This window comes from Pleurodeles waltl, chromosome 1_2 (genome assembly GCF_031143425.1).
Source record: "Pleurodeles waltl isolate 20211129_DDA chromosome 1_2, aPleWal1.hap1.20221129, whole genome shotgun sequence".
NCBI classification, from domain to species: domain Eukaryota; kingdom Metazoa; phylum Chordata; class Amphibia; order Caudata; family Salamandridae; genus Pleurodeles; species Pleurodeles waltl.
This window is the reverse complement of record NC_090437.1, coordinates 747790779-747809594: the sequence shown is the minus strand read 5'-3', so window position 1 is coordinate 747809594 and position 18816 is coordinate 747790779. Positions and strand designations below refer to the sequence as shown.

The 18816-nt window shown below is 42.7% G+C and overlaps 1 protein-coding gene across 1 annotated transcript in view; it reads right to left on the bottom strand.

Moving 5' to 3' along the window:
• Window positions 1-993: 993 nt before the first annotated feature.
• RXFP1 (relaxin family peptide receptor 1) overlaps window positions 994-18816 on the bottom strand; it is a 1416786-nt gene continuing 1398963 nt past the window's right edge. The window contains exon 18 of the mRNA XM_069243319.1: window positions 994-1973. Within this exon, the coding sequence (XP_069099420.1) occupies window positions 1672-1973 (302 nt within the window). The 3' untranslated portion in view covers window positions 994-1671. The remainder of the gene's footprint in view (window positions 1974-18816) is intronic.

Here is an 18816-nt window from a genome sequence, read left to right as displayed (position 1 = left end):
ATAAATGAAAACATTCCACCTACAGGTGTTTGCACTATAATGCCCTAGTAATGCCCACTTGATTCAAAGCAGAGGTAAGTGCTTTTTGTGCTGAACAAGGGCACCTTTCCAGTGCAATCGGGACTGTTGCGCCACTTTCTTGTAAATATACCCCTTAGTGTCCTTACCTTCATATCTCCTGCTAATGCAATAAGAAATGTGGTACAGGGATCATTAAGGCTCGTGGAGCAGCAGCTCCCTTTTCGGATGCTTTAAAAATATTCCTCTTTTAAGTTTGCGGTAGATGACTGCTGCTGTGCTTAGCTGTGCTGATAGACTAAATCCCTGACTATTTCCAGGGTGGAAGACAGTTTGATGAAAGTTTAGGCAAACCACACCTTTTCCCATGCCTTGAGGGGGATGTGCAAAGGCAAATTTCCTCATTGGACTGGCAGAACTATATGCACTTGTGAAACTATATATGAGTGCCAGGAACACTTTTGTGAATGCCAAGAAACCCTTTGTGGACTCCTGGTAGATTTACCTTTATGAATGAATTCGCCTTTGTGAGGTGGTCCCTTGATTCTAGACTCAGATTTGAGATTCACTTCAATGTTTAGAAAATAATGATTTAAAAGAAAGCAGTGACTTAGCATGTAGTGGGGAGATACACCACACACTACAAGGTAACAGATATCATGCTCTAAATGAGCATCTTTTTAATGCCCCCTGTAGTAATTATTGAACACTAGAACAGGATTCATGCTGTGTTATCTCACTCTATCCTTGAGAGGACCCATTTATATCAGTGAGTGCCCTGATTGTTGGGTTCACACGTGAAAAGATAATTCTAAGTTTCTGTCCTTCCACATGGCTTGAAGACTTTGCATCTTATGTATTCATTTTTGGATATAGTAGCTAACATATTTGTGTTGCTCATTATGTTCCATATGGGATAATTAACTTTTGCATGTTTGATATAGAAATGATAAACAAGCAAATACACTGACAGGTGAAATACTGAATAGAGTCTTTATTGTTTTTTTTTTTACTTGAGTTTAGTGTTATACCCAAGTTTGGCCAATGTCACCCAGGTTTGGCCACTGTTTCTACACATATAAACTGCACCATGATTTTCAGCTACTGTTAACTGATATTGACTGCAGTTAGTTCATACGATCTATATGCATCTTCTGTACCCACATCATGAATAGCGGATGGAGCTGAATGTCTTGTCCTTAAATTTTGTTTTTAAAAGTGTCCATCCATTTGTGTAAACATCTAAAGAAAAGGAATCGTGATACAGGATGTTGCTGTAAACCTCCACACTCCAAAAAGGGAGAAGGAAATTATTGTTTTTCAAGTGACAAAGGAAAGCCTTTTGGGAAGCCGATTGGCTTTAGTTTATGACACCCCCACCGTTCCATTAGTATAAGAACATTCGTTTTGCATTTTCCATTTCAATGCAAATGTTCCATTAATCACAACTGTATAATGATCAAAGTCTCCTCCTCAGGAATGACTGACTCTTGAATGTCTGTTGGTGTATGGTGGTTTTCTTCTCTTGGGACTACCTCTTGGTCATGGATGTGTACAGTAAATCCATACTTTGCAGTCAGTGGAGAGCAGATGTAAGACACACTGCATAAGATTGGATGCAAACCTCACAAATGTTCAGTACAGGAGGTCTTCTTATGAATATGAGTTCAGTCTTGTGGAATGCGTAGTGACTGACATTTCACATGAATCCATAAAAGCATCTGGCTTGATTAGTTCTGGGGAATTGTCCTGCAGCGGCCACATCTCCACCCAGAAAAATGAAGGTGTGTAGGCCTTCTGATTCTGCTTGTTTCTGCTGGACCGTCGCTGTTTGTAGTTAGTCCAAATTTGACCAATCAGTTCTTTGAAGGGTCTTGTGGTAAGGGTGTAAAGAAGTGGGTTGAGAGCACTATTGATTGGTAATATAAAAATAACCACCCAGGAGCTGATGGAACCTGAAAAATACAGGAACAGTTAGATGGAAAACAGAGTATCAAATGTAAGATAAATTTAACTTTTGATTCCACAGTTCTTAAATTTTAAACCATAATAAATTACTGGTGTTAAGATTACTGAATAATTGTACTTAGTTTACTTATCTCAGATGACTGAGTTGGTTTTTCTTGACCTACAGATCACAGTAGATGCTCAGATTATTTACCGGTAAACTTCATTACTTTGAGGCATACTCTTCCGTATCACAGTCCCCGTAGTATGCACTTTTCATCTAGGCACAGATTGTTTAGCACCTATGAATGCGGTTGTTACTTCGCTTCCTGTATTGTGAACGATAGAGGGGGCCCTAACCCTACACACATCTTGATTTAAAAAAATAAAATATAACCCAGCCCATTTGTGACTTTTCTTAAAGAAGATCAAGCAGTCTTAAAGAGTAGAAAGGCAGAGCTAGGATTGTGATGAGGAAGACCTTGACTCAGAGTAATGTATCTCACTGGTAAGTAATCTGAGCATTACCTTTCTCATACGTCTTCCTGATACCAGGCCATCACAGTGTGAGAATATAAACAAGAAAAGCAAAAATTGTGAGATAAATAAAAACATCACCACCAGAAACTGCAACACACAGTCAGTATTTATTATATTTACAGCAAAACCAAAGACAACTTTATTGTACAGCAGACAATACAGATGATACAAAAGAAGAAATTACCTCTCCCATACACAGTCTATAATATGAGATTAAAGTATTTGAAGAGGCACTGGTTGCTGCTGCACAAATGTCCTTAATTGAAAGCCCCCTTAAATCTGCCCAAGATGAATACATACCTGTAGGAGATCTACCCTGGACAGTAGATGGCATATGGACAGCAGCCTTCAAAGAAGCAAGTAGGCTAAAAAAATAACCATTTAATCAATCAACTTAAAATGGAGATGCAAGGTTGGTTACCCTAATTAGACAATCTGAATGTCCATTTACTTGAAATGGAAATTAAAGGTCAGTGACCATTATTAGACAACCTAAATGTAACAAATATGGAAGCTACATCTCGCAAAAAAGATGTCCATGGGAGAGGGATAGCAAGGGCTCTGTGAAGATCTAAAGTGTGCCCCAAAACTATGGCTCTATTGAGGGAGAAGGAAAAATATATGAAGAACTAAGTTCAGAGAGAGGTAAAACGTTGAGGCCACATTAGACAAAAAGGAAGGGCCAGGACCTAAAACAATGCTATGCTCAAATAACCTAATAAAGCAGCCATGTTGATAGGGACTAAACTGATCTTTTCTAATATATGTGAATTATGTACCTCAATAAGACTGAAGCTCATGTTACGAGGACTGGGACCAGGAAGATGGACAAGGAAGGTAATGCAAGTGATGAGTGTTAACTCACTTAGTTATCTCTGGCTATAGTATATTATTGCCAGTTTAATCATAATATTTGTTTTCTAGAGAGAACAGATAAACACTGCTGGAAGTTGGGTAGCTGGTTGAGCGGTGAAACCCTACTGAGCAACAACTAAAACCTCTGTCCAGGTGAGACACAAGCACACCCCAAATTAATCTGTGCCCAACCTCTGCTAGCTTGGCACAAAAGCAGACAGCCGTAACTTAAATCTGTAAGGTATTTGTGCAACTCCTTACACAGTAATAAAGTGAAAACACCACACAAGAAAAATCCCACACCAATTTAGACAAATAGGGTACAATTTAATAAATTATTTGAGACCAAAATGACAAAAACCCAATAAGTAGACCCGAAGATGTGCAATTTTATAGATTTAAGGTAAGCATAGCACTTAAAAGCACAAAGCACCACTCATGGTTATCTGGTTGTGTAAGACCAGGTGAAAGTCACAAGTTAGTGCCAACCACAATAAAGTGCAGTCCAGAAATCAGGTTAGTCCCGCTGACAAAGTTAACTTCAAAAGTCCAACGCAAAGAGTTCCATTTGCGGTGAAGGGACCGCGAAGAGCAGGCTGGGCATTGTGGTAAGTCATCACTGTAGTGTGAAGGTCCTGTTGGGCATTGCAGACGCTACACCTAATCATTTGACCCAGGATAACAGGGTGCAGGCACTGAATTATTAGGATAAGAAAAGGGAAACTCTCTAGGAATGGCACTTTCAGAACTGCGACTTAATATCCAACATTACCATTAAAGAGAGTTTTAAATTACAATTGATTGGGCACCAAACTTGTTATTTCTTCTTGCTCCTGATTGAAAATTATCATATATTAAAAGTAGTAAGTCAACACAATGTTATCCTATGGGATAGGTAGGCCTTGCAGTAGTGAAAAATGAATGTAGGGTTTTTTCCATTAACAGGGCATGTAAAAGTTAAAAGTACATGTCCAAATGTTTAAATACACTCTGCACTATGGGCTGTTTATGGCATACCCTAGGGGTGACGTATGTGTATTAAAAAGGAAAGTTTAGACCTAGCAAAAGGTTTATTTTGCAAGGTTGCAATGGTAGTTTTAAACTGCACACACAGGCTGCACTGGCTGACCTGAGACGTGCTTAGCAGACTACTTACGTAACTGGTACAATCCTAGGCCTACTAGTAGCAGTTAATTTACAAACCCTGGGTACACCTAGTACCACTTTACTAGGGACTTACAAGTAAATTAAATGTGCCAGTTGGGTGTAAGCCAATTTCACCAAGTGTAAAGGAGAGAGCACAAGCACTTTAGCACAGGTTCGGAGTGGTAAAGTGCATAGAGATCTAAAGCCAACAAACGAGGTCAGACAAAAAGAAGAGGAGGAAGGCAAAAAGTTTGGGATGACCCTTCTACATATGTGATATATGTGTGTACACACGCACACACACAGACTGATATATTGCCACACTACATTAATTATAACTTGCGCCTTCTCCATGGACTGCCTTTTATATGTTTTCAGTTATATAATTTAAAATAATATGATAATAGTTATGACATCGCAAATCACATCTTTTGTGAGAATACAGTGCATGGTAGAGTGTTGAGTTACAGTTAATGTAGTGTGGCTGATGAGCTGGATACAGTCTGTATATTTTTTTTTTTTAGCATGCAAGTATTTTTGTTATGTTGTCAAAGGCTTAATGTGTGCTTCATTATCTATTGTATATTGCATGGCCTGATTTCATCAGGTTGACACAATAAAGTATTGAATTAATTTATATAGTGCAATGGCTTGTTGTTTAGTGGCGTGGAGAGCACTAGAGTGGACAGGCATAGTGTAGAGTCAAGTAAATTGTTATAAACTCGCATGAAGTCTTGTACATTACAGAGGAGTGGTGCATCGTAGAATGTTGGAAAGTGTTGCAGAGTGGTGTAGAACGTTGTATATTGGTGTGTGGGGGCATAGCATGGCGTAGCGGGTTGTATACTATAGTGTAGGGGCATAGAGTGGAGTGTGGAGTTGTATAGTGTTACATAGTGTAGTAAAGTCTTGTAGAGTACAGTTGCATAGACTGGAGTACAGTGTAGTACGTGGGGGCAGTGTAAAGTTGAGTGTTGTACAGTGGCATAGAGTGGGGTAAAGTGTTGTGCAGTGGAGTACAGTTGAATGGAGTCCAGTGCAGTGGTGCAGCTTAGAGTGGATTAGCATGTTATAGGGTACAGTGGCGCGGAGTAGAGTAGAGTGCAATGGCGTTGTTTATAGTAGAGTAATGTGTTGTGGAGTGGTGTGTTGTAGAGTGTTGTAAAGTGTTGTACAGTAGAATATCACAGAGTGGATGAAAGAGTTGTACAGTGGAGCAGGGTGGAATAGAGTACGGTACAGTATGATAGAACGGAGTAGGATAGATTGTTGTACAGTTCAGTGGATAGAGTAGCATACTGTGGAGTAGCATGGAGTGCAGTAGCAGAGAAAAGTGGAGTACAGTGGAATATCGTCTCATAGAGTAGAGTACATTAACTTAAGTGGAGTGGCATAGCGGGAGCAGTGTAGAGTGTCCTATAGTGGAATACAGCGTTTTAAAGTGGTATGTAATAAAGTAGAGTGGCGTATATTGTTGTTGAGAAGAGGACAGTGGAGTGGGGTGTAATATAGTTGGGTAGGGTGGAGTGGCATAAAATGGAGTAATGTATAAATGGGGTGGGGTAGAGTGGAGTGGTGAAAAGTCCAGTAGTGTACAGTGTAGTGGTGCACAGTGAAGTGGCATTGAGTGGAACACCACAGAGTAGAGTGGAGCTACATACAGTGGAATAGCATAGAGTAGTGTTGTTGAGTGACATACAGTGGAGTGATGTTCACTGAAGTAGCATAGAGTGAAGTGACGTACAGTGGAATAGCTTTCAGTGGAATTGGCATTAAGTGGCGTAAAGTGGAGTGGGCTAGAGTGAAGTGGCATACAGAGGAGTAGTGTTGAACGAAATAGCGTACACTAGAGTAGCATACCTTGGAGCCGTGCAGAGTGTAGTCGCATAGAGTGGAATAATGTCTAGTGGAGTAGTGTAGAGTGGATTCCAGTGGAGTGGCGTATAATGTAGTAGCATAGAGTGTCATATAGTAGATTAGCATAGAGTGGAGTGGGATAGAGTGTAATGGCGTACAGTACAGTAGCATAGAGTACGGTGGCATAGAGGAGGAGTGGTAGAGTACAGCGAGGTACAGAGTAGTGGCATACAGTAGAACAGCATATAATGGAGTGTCCTACAGTGGAGTGGCATAGAGTGGCGTGTCATACAGTGGAGAGGTGTACAAAGGAATAGCGTATAATAGAGTTGTGTACAGTGGAGTGGCACAGAGTGGAACAGCATACTGTGGAGTAGCATACAGTGGGATAGTGTAGAGTGGACTGGTGTACAGTGGAATGGTTTAGACTGGTGTGTCTTACATTGGAGCGGCAAACACTGGAATAGCATACAGTAGAGTGGTGTACAGTGCAGTGACGTAGACTGGAGTGGCATAAAGCGGGATGGAGTAGAGTTAGGTGCAGTATAGTGGAGTACAGTATAAATACGTAAAGTGGAGTGGTGTAGAGTCGACTGACGTTTAGTGGAATAGAATATACTGGAATGGCATAGAGTGGAGTGAGGTATAATATATTGGCATGCAGTTGAATAGCTTATAGTGGCATGGCATACACTGGGGTGGCGTAGAGTGAAGTGGTGTAGAGTGGAGTGGCATACAGGGGAATAGTGTACAGTGCAGTGGTGTGCACTGAAGTGGCATAGCGTAGAATAGTGTAGTATCATAGGGCCTGATTTAGATCTTGGCGGACGGAATACTCTGTCACAAACGTATTTTGATCTCCTTATGATTTAATGGGATCGTAATACTGCGAACGGGATATCTGTCACATTTGTGATAGTGTATTCCCCTCTGCCAAGATATAAATCAATCCCATAAAGTGGCGTTTTATACAATGTAATATCATACAAAGGAGTGGCATATAGTGGAGGGTCGTACAGTGGAGTGGCACAGAATGGAGTGGCATAGAGTGTAATAGCGTACAATGGAGTGGCATACAGTGGAGTAGAGTAGAGTGGAGTGGCGTATGGTGGATTAGCATACAGTGGAGTGACATAGTTGACTGGTGTAGAGTGGAGTTGCGTAGAGTATAGTAGTATAGAGGCATAGAGTGGAGTGATGTAGAGTGCAATGCAGTACTTGAAACAGACATCGCTTGAAAGTGTGTGAACGGATGTAAATGTAATGTGGCAGGAATATACAGCATGAGGTGTAAATGTTAATATTTGGTAGTATGTGTAAACAGTGTAAGTAGTATTAAAGTTATAGGTTTTAAAATACTTACTTATATACCATCCTGGGGTATACCACAGTAATTTCACGGTATAACGCAGTTTATGCAGATGAAAAGGAAGTATGTCATTGGCTAATGGCTGTGTTTACCAAACTTAAAAGGAAGTCATGTGTTCTGCATTTCGCTGTATTCTGAGCAACGGTCTTAGATATAGCTAAGTAGAAGGTTTTATTGTTGTTCCCTCCATATTATCACTTTATTAAAGTGGTAATAGGTAGAGAAATGTATTTATAATTGTCTATATAATTTTACAGCAGTTTGGGGAGAGCTGCTCATTTTTAATCCTTTTTAGTATGGTAATTTTTTAGGTGTCATTGCCGCACTCTTGCTTTTTTGTGCCCATTTACAAATATTAAAAATAGAAATTAGTACACTATGGGCCTGATTTATATTATATTTTGTAAGTTTGCACCAAAAAATGATGTAAAGGCAGCGCTAACTTTTCATAACTCAGACCCTATATTTGTAAAATACAGTGTATTTACATTTTTTAAAACATTTTTTTAAGTACTGCAGCTCTCCCCTGGGTGTATTGCGATACTCCATATATTTGTTTTAAACTATATTCAAACTTATAAATATTTTTCCCTACCCATTACCATTTTATTAAAGTGGTAGGCAGGGAAACATATCAAACCTAATACTTACCTGTATCCTAAGGTGTAACACAGACTACAGGCAAAGAATACCTAAAAACATCATGGCTGCCTTAAACTCTTGTAAAGGCAGACAATAGCCAATCACACAATGGCTTATCACTATTTCTGTGAAATTATTTACAATTTTGTGAAAATACAGCAGGTTTATATATCACTATATCTGGATGCCTTATAACTTAAATAATACTTGCCCTACCTATCTGTAATACCAAGAGGGATCATCTACACACCATAATCTATAATCCTGCCAAATTTCACTCAGTTCCATCCAGACATTTTTTGCACTACGCTGGACACAAAAGTCTATGGAAAATGTATTTGAGTTACTCACTTGGACCTTTAGTGTAAATTTACTATTTATTTTGTTATTCATAAACTACGAGTGTAGTTTCATGTGTATTATCTTCACGACTGTGGTGAACTCCGCATATAAAAAAAATAGGGCACCCTCTGAAGTCGTACAAATTCTACATGAATGGTAAAAAAAATGATACATTTACACCAAAAATGTAAGATTACCTTTTTGAGTAAATCCCAATTGTACAAAAAAACACCTTTTTTCTTTGCACCCCCTTAACAAATCATCACAAAGCTTTCCATCCTCTGCCAGTGTAAAAAGAAATTGGTCTGGAAAGTTTCGGGTTGATTTGTCAAATAGGAGCAAAGTTAGCACTCAGAAATTTGAGAATTTCCTGTTTGCCAACCATAACTATAACTGCAGATTGGCTGCAGCCACTCTGTAATAAATATATATGTTTAAGAATATATAAAAAATTAAAAATATTTATTTTTGATAATTTGCACTTTATTGTACGTCTAATAACCAAATGTATAGAAGCCCCCAAAAAATGTAAACAAATTTAAATATTAAAATAAACATATACAAATAGTTTTATTTACTACTGTACACTTAGGCCCTCATTACAAAGGCTTGCAGTCTTGAGACCTCCAGCCCCGTGGTCAAACCGCCGCACTCCAGGCGGTCCAACCGCCACATTACGACCCTGGTAGTCAGACCGCAAGGGGACTGACGTCACTGCTGTCGGGAGCAAGGTTCCTGATGGGCAGATTTGTGGTCAGCCACTCCTGTTATGCCAGTCTTTCCATGGCGGGGACCCCGCCGTGTAAAGGCTGACAAACATAGTGCACTGGCCCCGGGGGCCCATGCAATGCCCATGCCCAAAGCTTTGCAGACTGTGCGCAGTTTGAAGGGTGCTGGTGTGCAACGGTATTGGCCTCAGCTCCCTTAAAGGAGCAGTGGCCAATAACATAGCATTGTTCCCACCGGTCTGACCGGTGGGAATGTTGTAATACAATGTTTCCATCGGTCAGCCCGGCGAGAACATCGTAATATGACCGGGGACGGAGGCAGCTGGCATGACGGCTGCCTCCTCTCCCCAGCTTTGGAGTATTCAGACCACCAAAGTCATAATGAGGACCTTAATATAGAAATATTATACACCTATATATTTTTAAACACATAATAAAAATCTTTTGACAATGTAAAACATTTACAAATATTAACAGAATAAATACATTTAAAACATAAAGTACTGTAATAAATAAATAAAACTTTAAATATTCTTCTAAAATTAACAAACATTTGAAAATATTTAAAATATCAAATAAAATTAAACAGCATTTTGAAAAATAATATCAATCGACTTTAACCAACGCTAGGGAAAATGTTGGGGTTCGGCAGTGTTTCATTTACTATTCTTACTCAAATTGTATGCAACAGTTGGGAGGGGTTTAGATTTACTATTCCCACTCCAGTCTAAGCAACAGTAGTGAAAGCACTGGACTTTGGAGGGGTTAGATTTACTATTCCTACTCCAGTTAAAGCAAAAATAAAGAAAAAGAGTTGGACTTTGGAGGAGTTAGACTTACTACTCACACTCTAGTCTTAGCTACAGTAGGGAAAGTCTTGGACTTCATTGGGATTTGATTTACTAATGCCACTTCAGTGTATGCAACAATAGGGAAAGTCTTGGACTTCAGAGGGAATGTATTTACTATTCCCACTCCATTCTACGCAACAGTAGAGAAAGCGTTGGATTTTGGAGGGATTTGACTTACTGTTACCACACCGGTTTAATCAACAGAATGGAAAGTCTTGAACATTGGAGGGGGTAGATCAGGGGTCTCTAACCGGTCCATTGCAAGCTACTAGTAGCTCGCTGGATGCCTCTGAGTAGCTCAAAAATCAAAACTGCCGGTCAGTCTGTTTTAATGTGCAGCACCCAATTGTTAAGACACCACATTAAAAAGATCACCTTTTAGTTCTATGAGACTAGGCATGCTAATAGTGTAGGCAAACGCAGCACAGCCTGTACTTTAGCTTCTTCATTCATAAATAAAAAAGCTAATGTGGAGTACTTTCAGTTTTGCAAGACTCAGTTGTGCTCCTGCAGAGAGTGCTGGGATTTACTTTTTTCTCCTTTGGTTCGCTCTCTTTTTCTCACTTCTTCCTCCTTTTCACCAGTCCTTTATCCACTCACCTTTCTTTTCCCTCTTTTCTTTCTGTCATTTAGGGCCTGATTACGAGTCTGGCAGTCACAAGACCGCCAGACTCGCGGTGGTGGTCGGACCGCTGCGGGTGTGGCCGTCTCACCGCCACATTACAAGTTTGGTGAGTGGACCCACCAAGAGACCGCTGTTTCTGCCAGGATCCAAGATCCTGACGGGCTGACGGTGGTCCTAATTGCAATCAGTCAGGGTGGCACTGAACTAAGCGCTGCTCTGTTGATTACAACCTTGTTCTCCGCCAGCCTTTTCATGACGGTTTCTCCACCATGGAAAGGCTGGTGGAGAACAATTGCTGAAGACCACATTGGGGCCCCTGACCTGCACATGCACCTCTGAAGCCCATGGCCCCCCTGCCCAGCACCATCGCAATAAGCTGTATCTGCTTTCTGAGGGGACTGGTTGGCCCCCTCTGTGCTATTAAATAGCACTCTGCTCCTTTAAGGGAGCCTAGTTCTATCTCGTAGCACTCTTCCCGCCGGTCTGACTGGCAGGAGCGCTCTAGTTCAAGGTTTCTGCTGGTCAGCCAGGTCAGACCAGCAGAAATCTTGTAATAGGGTGGGGGCGCCACCACCATGGCAGTGGTGTCCTCCTCGCGAGTTTGACGGTCCCACGTTGGGACCATCAAACTTGTAACCAACCCCTTAGTTCCCTCCTTATTCTCCTTTACTTTTTTTTTGTTGCATTCCCTCTCTTTTTCCTGTTTCTTTTTTTCTGATTCTTCCCCCCTTCTCATTTCATCCACTCTTTTTCCCCCTTTCCTTCTATCCTTATTTTCACCTTTATTCTCCCCTACTCCTTTTTTCCTTTTCTTACCTTCTTTCCTTTCTCTGTTTCTCATTTCCTTCACTTTTTCTCTCCTTTTCTCTTCTGTCATTTTCTCCTTCTGCTTCTTACATTATCATTCATTTTGTCCTTTTTCTTTTTTTTCTTCTCTTCTTTCTTGCACCCACTTGTCTTCTCTTTCTATCATTCCCTCTATTCCTTCTCTCATTTCCCTCTTTCTCTACATTTTCTCATTTCCTTTTCTGTCATTTCTCATTTTCATCTGCTTTTCTCCTCTCCCTTCATTCTTGTTTCCTCCATTCTTTTTTCCCTTTTCCTTTCCTTATTTCTGTTTCTTCTCTTCTGGTTCTGCTTGTCTTCTCTTTTTTTAAGCTTTCATTCTTTTGCTCTCGCCTTATTTCCTCTCTTTTTGTCTCATTTTTTTTTTTTCTTCTCCATTCCTTTCCCCTTTTCAACATTTTCTTCTTTGCTTCCCTTCTCACGTCCACCTTTCCTTTGCTTCAGTTCCCCTTTTTCACCTTTCATCCTCTCCTTGTAAATTCATTCGTTCCCGTTCGGTTGCAACCTTTTCTGTTTTTGTCCTTCCCTCCCTTTCTTTCATTTCTACATAATTTGTTCCATCCTTCCTCCCATCCCTTCATGCATTGATTTATGTTTCACAACTGCCTCACATTTAATGCCCTTGAGCGTAGGTGTGGCTGCAGAGATACTTTTACTTTTAGAGAGCTATGAAATGTACATCTACTGGGCAAAATACATTGCTGTTGGTCCTTGTAAATATACATGTTTAAAAAAAAACAACTTTCTGACTTTCTTCCCTTGTGGCCATAAATGGCACCTGGGAACCCCATAGGTAAACCTTTCCTGACATTAATCTTAATTGCTTTAAACTCATTGAAGTAGACCTGGGGTTTTCCAGGATTGGCGCTTGTTTTGAGTCTTGTATTTGGTATTTATAAAGCGCATTCCGGCTGTGGCATTGGAGCGCTAAGTGCGAGAACAGTAAGTGACTGAGAGCCAAAAAGAATTCAAGAAAAAAATAAGCTTAGCGAGGGAAGAGCCAAGTTTTTACTAACCCCCTGAAGGTAAAAAAATGTTGTTCCTTCCTTATGGACAGAGGGAGTAAATTCCAGTATTTGGCAGAAGCTACTGTAAAGGCCTTGTTATCCCATCTAGCCCTACGAGTATGAGGGGCCTGGATCGTGTGGGCTCCTGTAGATCTGAGTTGGCGACTAGGCCTATACCAATGTAGCCTCGAGGACAAATATTTGGATCCACCTCCATGCACAGACTTATAGGTCAGACATAGAGTTTTGAACCTAATACGCTTTGTGACTGGTAGCCAATGCAATTGTTTCAGGCTACTACTAGCAGAAGACGAGCAAGGGAGATTTAGTATGGAACGAGCAGCAGTGTTTTGAGACAACTGGAGCTTCTTAAGTGAAGAATTGTCCAGATTGAGCAGCAAGGCATTACAGTAATCCAATTTAGATATTACCAGTGCCAAAATGACTAACTCTCCACTCCTTTGTAAGTACGGAAAAATCTTTTTCAGCATTTTCAAAGTCCAAAAACTAGATTTAGTGATGGAGTTCACATGGGACTTAAAAGAAAGACAATTGTCAAACATAACAACCACATTTCTGGTGGCGTTAATAGGGGCAGGAGGCTCGCCGCACTCCAGAGGCCACCAGAGTGAGTTCCACAACTCCTTGCCGGAGCCAAAACACAAAATTTCGGTTTTGTCACCATTCAACTTTAGCCAGTTTAGGCCCATCCACCTGTTGACTTCTCGCATACAGCTATTAAAGCGGTCTGCCACTTCCTCCCAATTTTTAGAGACTGGAATGATCAATTGAGTGACATCTGCATAGGAGGTGGGCATAAAACTAAACGAGCGAATTAGTCTGGCTAAAGGAGCGACATACAAATTGAATAAGGTGGGGCTAAGTGAGGAGCCTTGTGGGACACCACATGGCAAATAATATGCTGGTGCCCTAAAATCTCCGCAACTCACCGTGCTAGGTCTGTCTCTCAGAAAAGATTCCAAAATCTTCAACGCAGTATCTCTAATCCCTACTTGATGGAGACGAGATACCATAATCTGAGGCAAGATAGTGTCAAATGTAGCAGATAGGTCCAATAGAACTAATATGGCTCCTTGCCCCTCATCCATTAATCTACGAATATTGTCCGAAGTGGTAATAAGTGCTGATTCAGTACTATGACCATCCCTAAAGCCATGTTGAGAGGGATCTAAGCCTCCTGAATTATGAAGAAAGTTGGCTAATTCATTATTGATATGCTCCTCAAAGATTTTAGCCTGAAAAGGAAGTAGAGAAATAGTCCATAGTTTCTTTAATCATGTCCTGCTCCATCAGGTTTCTTTTTTAGGGGAAACACCATTGCTTCCCTCCAAGTAGGAGGAAAGACTCCTGTGGTTAGGACTTCCAGAAAAAAAACAGGGCAAGGCCTGTCGAGACAAGATCAGGAACCTGCTGTAAGATATGTGGAGGACAAAGATCACTAGAGGAACCTGACTTAATTCCTAACATCATCTCTTTAATCCTTTCTGGAGGTAATAACTGAAAATTGGTTAACAAAGGACGATCTATATCTAAAGTGCTATTATAAGTATCAAGTGAGCAATCTGTCCCGTTCAGAATGGCTAAAGCTCGAGTGAATTTATAGAACTTTATTTTCAAAGAAAGTTGCCACCTTATTACAGAATTCTTGTGAGTTTTCCAACTCCGGGGGAGGAAGAAGGAGCCATCAAGGAGTGTACAACTTTAAAAAGTTCTCTGGGGCATTTAATGCCTCCTTAATCTTTTGGGTGAAGTGATTAGATTAAGCTTTAGTACTCGCCTCTTTGTAAGCTCTCAAGACAGCTCTTAACTTATCTTTCTCAACCGAGTTGGGATCTAACTTCCATCGCTGTTCTTGTTGGCGATATTTTCTTTGAAGTTGCTTGAGGTCCTTAGTGAACCAAGGGCATCTGGCTTTTTTAGTTTCTAGAGAAACAGAGGTCTTAAGTGGGGCAAGTTGATTGATTGCAATACTTATTCCATGATTAAAACTGTCCGTAGCGGACAGAGAAAGGCTTTTGGCAGCCGCCCAACCTGCCACTAGAGCTGGGCCTAGCTGTTGCTTATTAATACGATTCCAGTGTCTAACAGATTTCCCATTAGAGCTAAAGTGCTGGGACGAGTAAACCTTCATAAAACTGTAGGTTAGGAGATGATGGTCAGTCCAATGAAGCGGGGTATTTGTCAACATCACCTGATCCTCAGGACGAGCAAATATCCCGTCTAACAAATGGCCTGCTATATGAGTAGCTGATATGACTTTCAATTCCCACTCTAAAGCTGCCATAAAACTTTAAAAATCCTCAATATGTGGGTTCTGGCTGTCGTCAAAATGAAGATTGCAATCTCCTAAAATAATGCCTTTAGTAGACATAGGCCCTCATTCTGACCTTGGCGGTCGGCGGAGAGGCGGCGGTCGGACCGCGAACAGACCGGCGATCCAAAAAATGGCATTCTGACCGCGGCGGTCACCGCCGCGATCGACCGCCACTTCCCCACTCCGACCGCCACGGCGGTCATGACCGACGGGCTGGAGTTTGCGCACTCCGGCCCGGCGGTCGCCCCAAGACCGCCACCCGTATCATGACCCTGCTTACCGCCGCGGTTTCTGGCGGTCGGGAACCGCCATGCGAACCATGGCGGTAGGCACTATCGGGGCCTGGGAATTCCTTCCCTGGCACTGATAGGGGTCCCTCCCCACCCCCCACTGCCCCCCTGAGTCCTCCCCCCACCCCCTCCACCCCCCTGCCACCCTCCAGAGGTGGTACGAACCCCCTCCCCACCCCCACCCCGAAATGCACATACACGCACCCCGACATGCACGCACCCCAACATGCACATCTGCACACCCCCATGCACGCACACATCACACAACACCCCCCCACCCCCTCCCCTCACGGACGATCAACTTACCTTGTGCGTTGGTCCTCCGGGAGGCGACGGGAGCCATAGGGACGTGACCGCCGACAGCACACCGCCAACAGAAGACCGCCACACAGATATGTGGGTTGTAATTCTGGGGGCGGTGTTCTGCTGGCGTGGCGGTGGAGGTTGACCAGTCTCCACTTTCCCGCCGACCGCCAGTCTGGCTGCCGGCGGTTTCCCGGCAGAACGCTCCCAGCGGTCGGAATGCGCACAGCGGCATACCGCCGCGGTCGGCGGTCTTCACCGCCGCGGTAACTCGGCAGTCTTGCGAAAAGACCGCCGAGGTCAGAATGAGGGCCATAGTTTGAGGTTCAATTAAATTTGGCCAGTCCTGCAGAAAGTTGGAGTAGGTGCCAGGCGGACGATAAACCAAAAGTTCTTCAAATAATATGGAATTTTTTTGACGTATTTTAAAATACATTCCCTCATAAGCCTCTGATATGGGAGTGGCCCGGTCCATTGGCAAGAGAGATATGACCTGCAAATAATTGCTAATCCGCCACCTCTGCCAGTGGTTCTTTCCAGTCTATAGTATCTATATCCTGGAGGCGTAACATCTATAAAATGTGGATTAGAGTCAGCTTTTGCCCAAGTTTCAGTAATAAAAAGGCAGTCTAAGTTGTGATGACCAATTAAATCTTCGATTTCCATTTTATGTTTAATTAAAGAGCAGATTAAAGGGTCCCTAGTTAGGGCCATACCCTTTTTTAGCCTCTTGCATCCCATAGTTTATTTACCCTTCTCTAATCCCCATATGAGGTAATAGATCAGGATGGTTTTAATTTATCATACGTAGCTCTCCTTTAAAAAAAAAGTTTTTAAATGTATCTTATTGGTTTTCAATACAACACAAACAATGCAATCCCCCCAAAGGGGTTAGTGGGGTGGGGGGCACAATTCAACGATAATGTATCTTGTCAGATTTTGCTGGTATCTCATATCCATTGATCTAAAGCTATCATTGCTTTACATGCAACTTTTAGTATTATTGGATCACAGCATTTGCATAAGTATCTACTGAAGACTCTATGGACCAAGTCTTATAAAAGAGCAAAGTAGAAATTCTCGACATCTCAGTATCGTGGACCTCCCCTTGAAAGGATCAAACTCAACCTCTTCCGCCCCTCCCCGCTCGTGTGCCTAGTTAGTTTAGTATTTCGGTGGTTTTCGGGTCCCTGGTGTTACTCCACATGGTGGAGATCTGTGTCTACCAGTAGTCTGCTCTATTTTATTCTTCGAGGGGATGGCTATGTTGCTATGGGCCTGTTTCGAAAGTCTCCACTAGGTCTCCTCTAAGTATGTTTCCTCTGGCTACTTAGGGGGGTTCTATGTCTACTGGTGGTCCCTCCCCCGGTGTTCCTAGTAGCGACCAGGGTGCTCCACGCACGTGCCCCCTCCACTGGCCTCTGGCACCTCCGTACTTGTCTGTGTCCTATTGTTTCCTCTGCTTTGACCCATTCCAGGTTCTCTCTCCTCCATGTACTTACTCGGGGGGACCCCATGTCGCTTTCCATGTCATTGCAATTTCTCGTTTAGCTAAAACCAGGGCCAGATCTTGGAATTGGTTAGTGTTTTTATGCTTGGCCTGTGGTGATAGCCCCCCAGCAGACAATGTCTGGGATCGTTGGGTGTCTCCGGCTCAATAGTGTCTGTAAGTTGTTGCGTGATCAAGCGCCAATACTCGCGTATTGTTGGACAGTACCAAACCATGTGGATGAATTCGGCCCCTTCCTCCCCACGTCTTGGACATCTAGCGTCTGTCACCTCGAAGTGTCTCCTGATCCTGCCTGGAGTCAAGCATGCTCTGTGCAAAACATATATGTTGATCAAATTGAATCGGGCGTTCCGAGAGGCTCGCGGAGTCCAAGTTAAGATTTTTTCCCAGTCCGTGTCTGCAATGGGAGATCCCAAATCTACTTCCCACTTCTGTTTAAGAGCTGTCAACGGCTGGCATATCGTAGCCCTGATTTTTCTATAAACGCAGGTCACGGCCCTGTGCGTCCCCGTGGCACTCACCAAGTATTGAGTCACCTCTGACGTGGGTGGTTCTGTTCTCCCAACCTGCCAGTGCCTAACAATCGTCTCAGTGATTGCCCTGTAGAGTAGGAAGTGCCCGCAGGGATCCAATACCTAACTCAGCAGTCTTCAAAGGGTAGTAGGGAGTAGGCTTCGTACTGTAGTAGCTCCTGCTGCCTTCCATCTCAAGAGTCTCCCCCCAACCTCCTCTATGCGGCAGCAGACGCCTCAGTGGTATCTCAGGTGCATAGGGCCTAGTAAGTCATATTCTGCGGAGGTGGCGCTGCCAGCATTTCTTAATTACTTTTAATTCATTGGAGCTAGAAGCTGATGGGAGGCTGAGGTGAAAGACAACCCTGGTCAGCGAGGGCAGGTCGGGCGTGAAAGGGGTAATCTCATGATCTTCCATCATACGGCTTGCCATCCATCTGGTAAGCCATTGTAATTGGTTTGCTAAATAATAAGCTTCAAAATTGGGGGTGGCCAACCCTCCTTTTTGAAATGGATGCTGCAACGCCGTGAGCGCCAGTCTTCGTCTGCCTGTCCCCCATACAAATCCTGTGTCCGTGGCATTCAATTCTTTAAAAGTGTTCGGGATCCATAATGGTAAAGTCGTGAAAAGATATAACAGACAGGGCAGCACAATCTTCTTCAGGAGTGCCACCCTGCCTGCCACTGAGAGTGGCAAGGTAGCCCAGAAGGCCATGGACCCGCGAGTTCCCCTCAGAGCCCGATGCACATTGCCCTCGAACAGGTCCCGATCACTATTATAGACTTGAACTCCCAGATATGACAGACTCCTAGACTCCCATTGTATATCCCTAAGGTCTGGGGGAGCGGCTCTTCCGTCCATTGTCGGGAATAAGCTGGATTTTTGCCAATTCACTTTCAGCCCAGACAGATCTCCAAATCTCGCTAACAAGTCCCGAGCTCTCTGCAGCTCACTTCCTGCATCTTTCAAAAAGAGAAGGAGGTCATCTGTGTATAGCGCAATATGGTGAGTCTGCCCTGCTAATGTTATACCCTTGTAGGCTCCTCCCGTTCTGGCTATACAAGCTAATGGTTCTATTTCCAATGCAAAAAG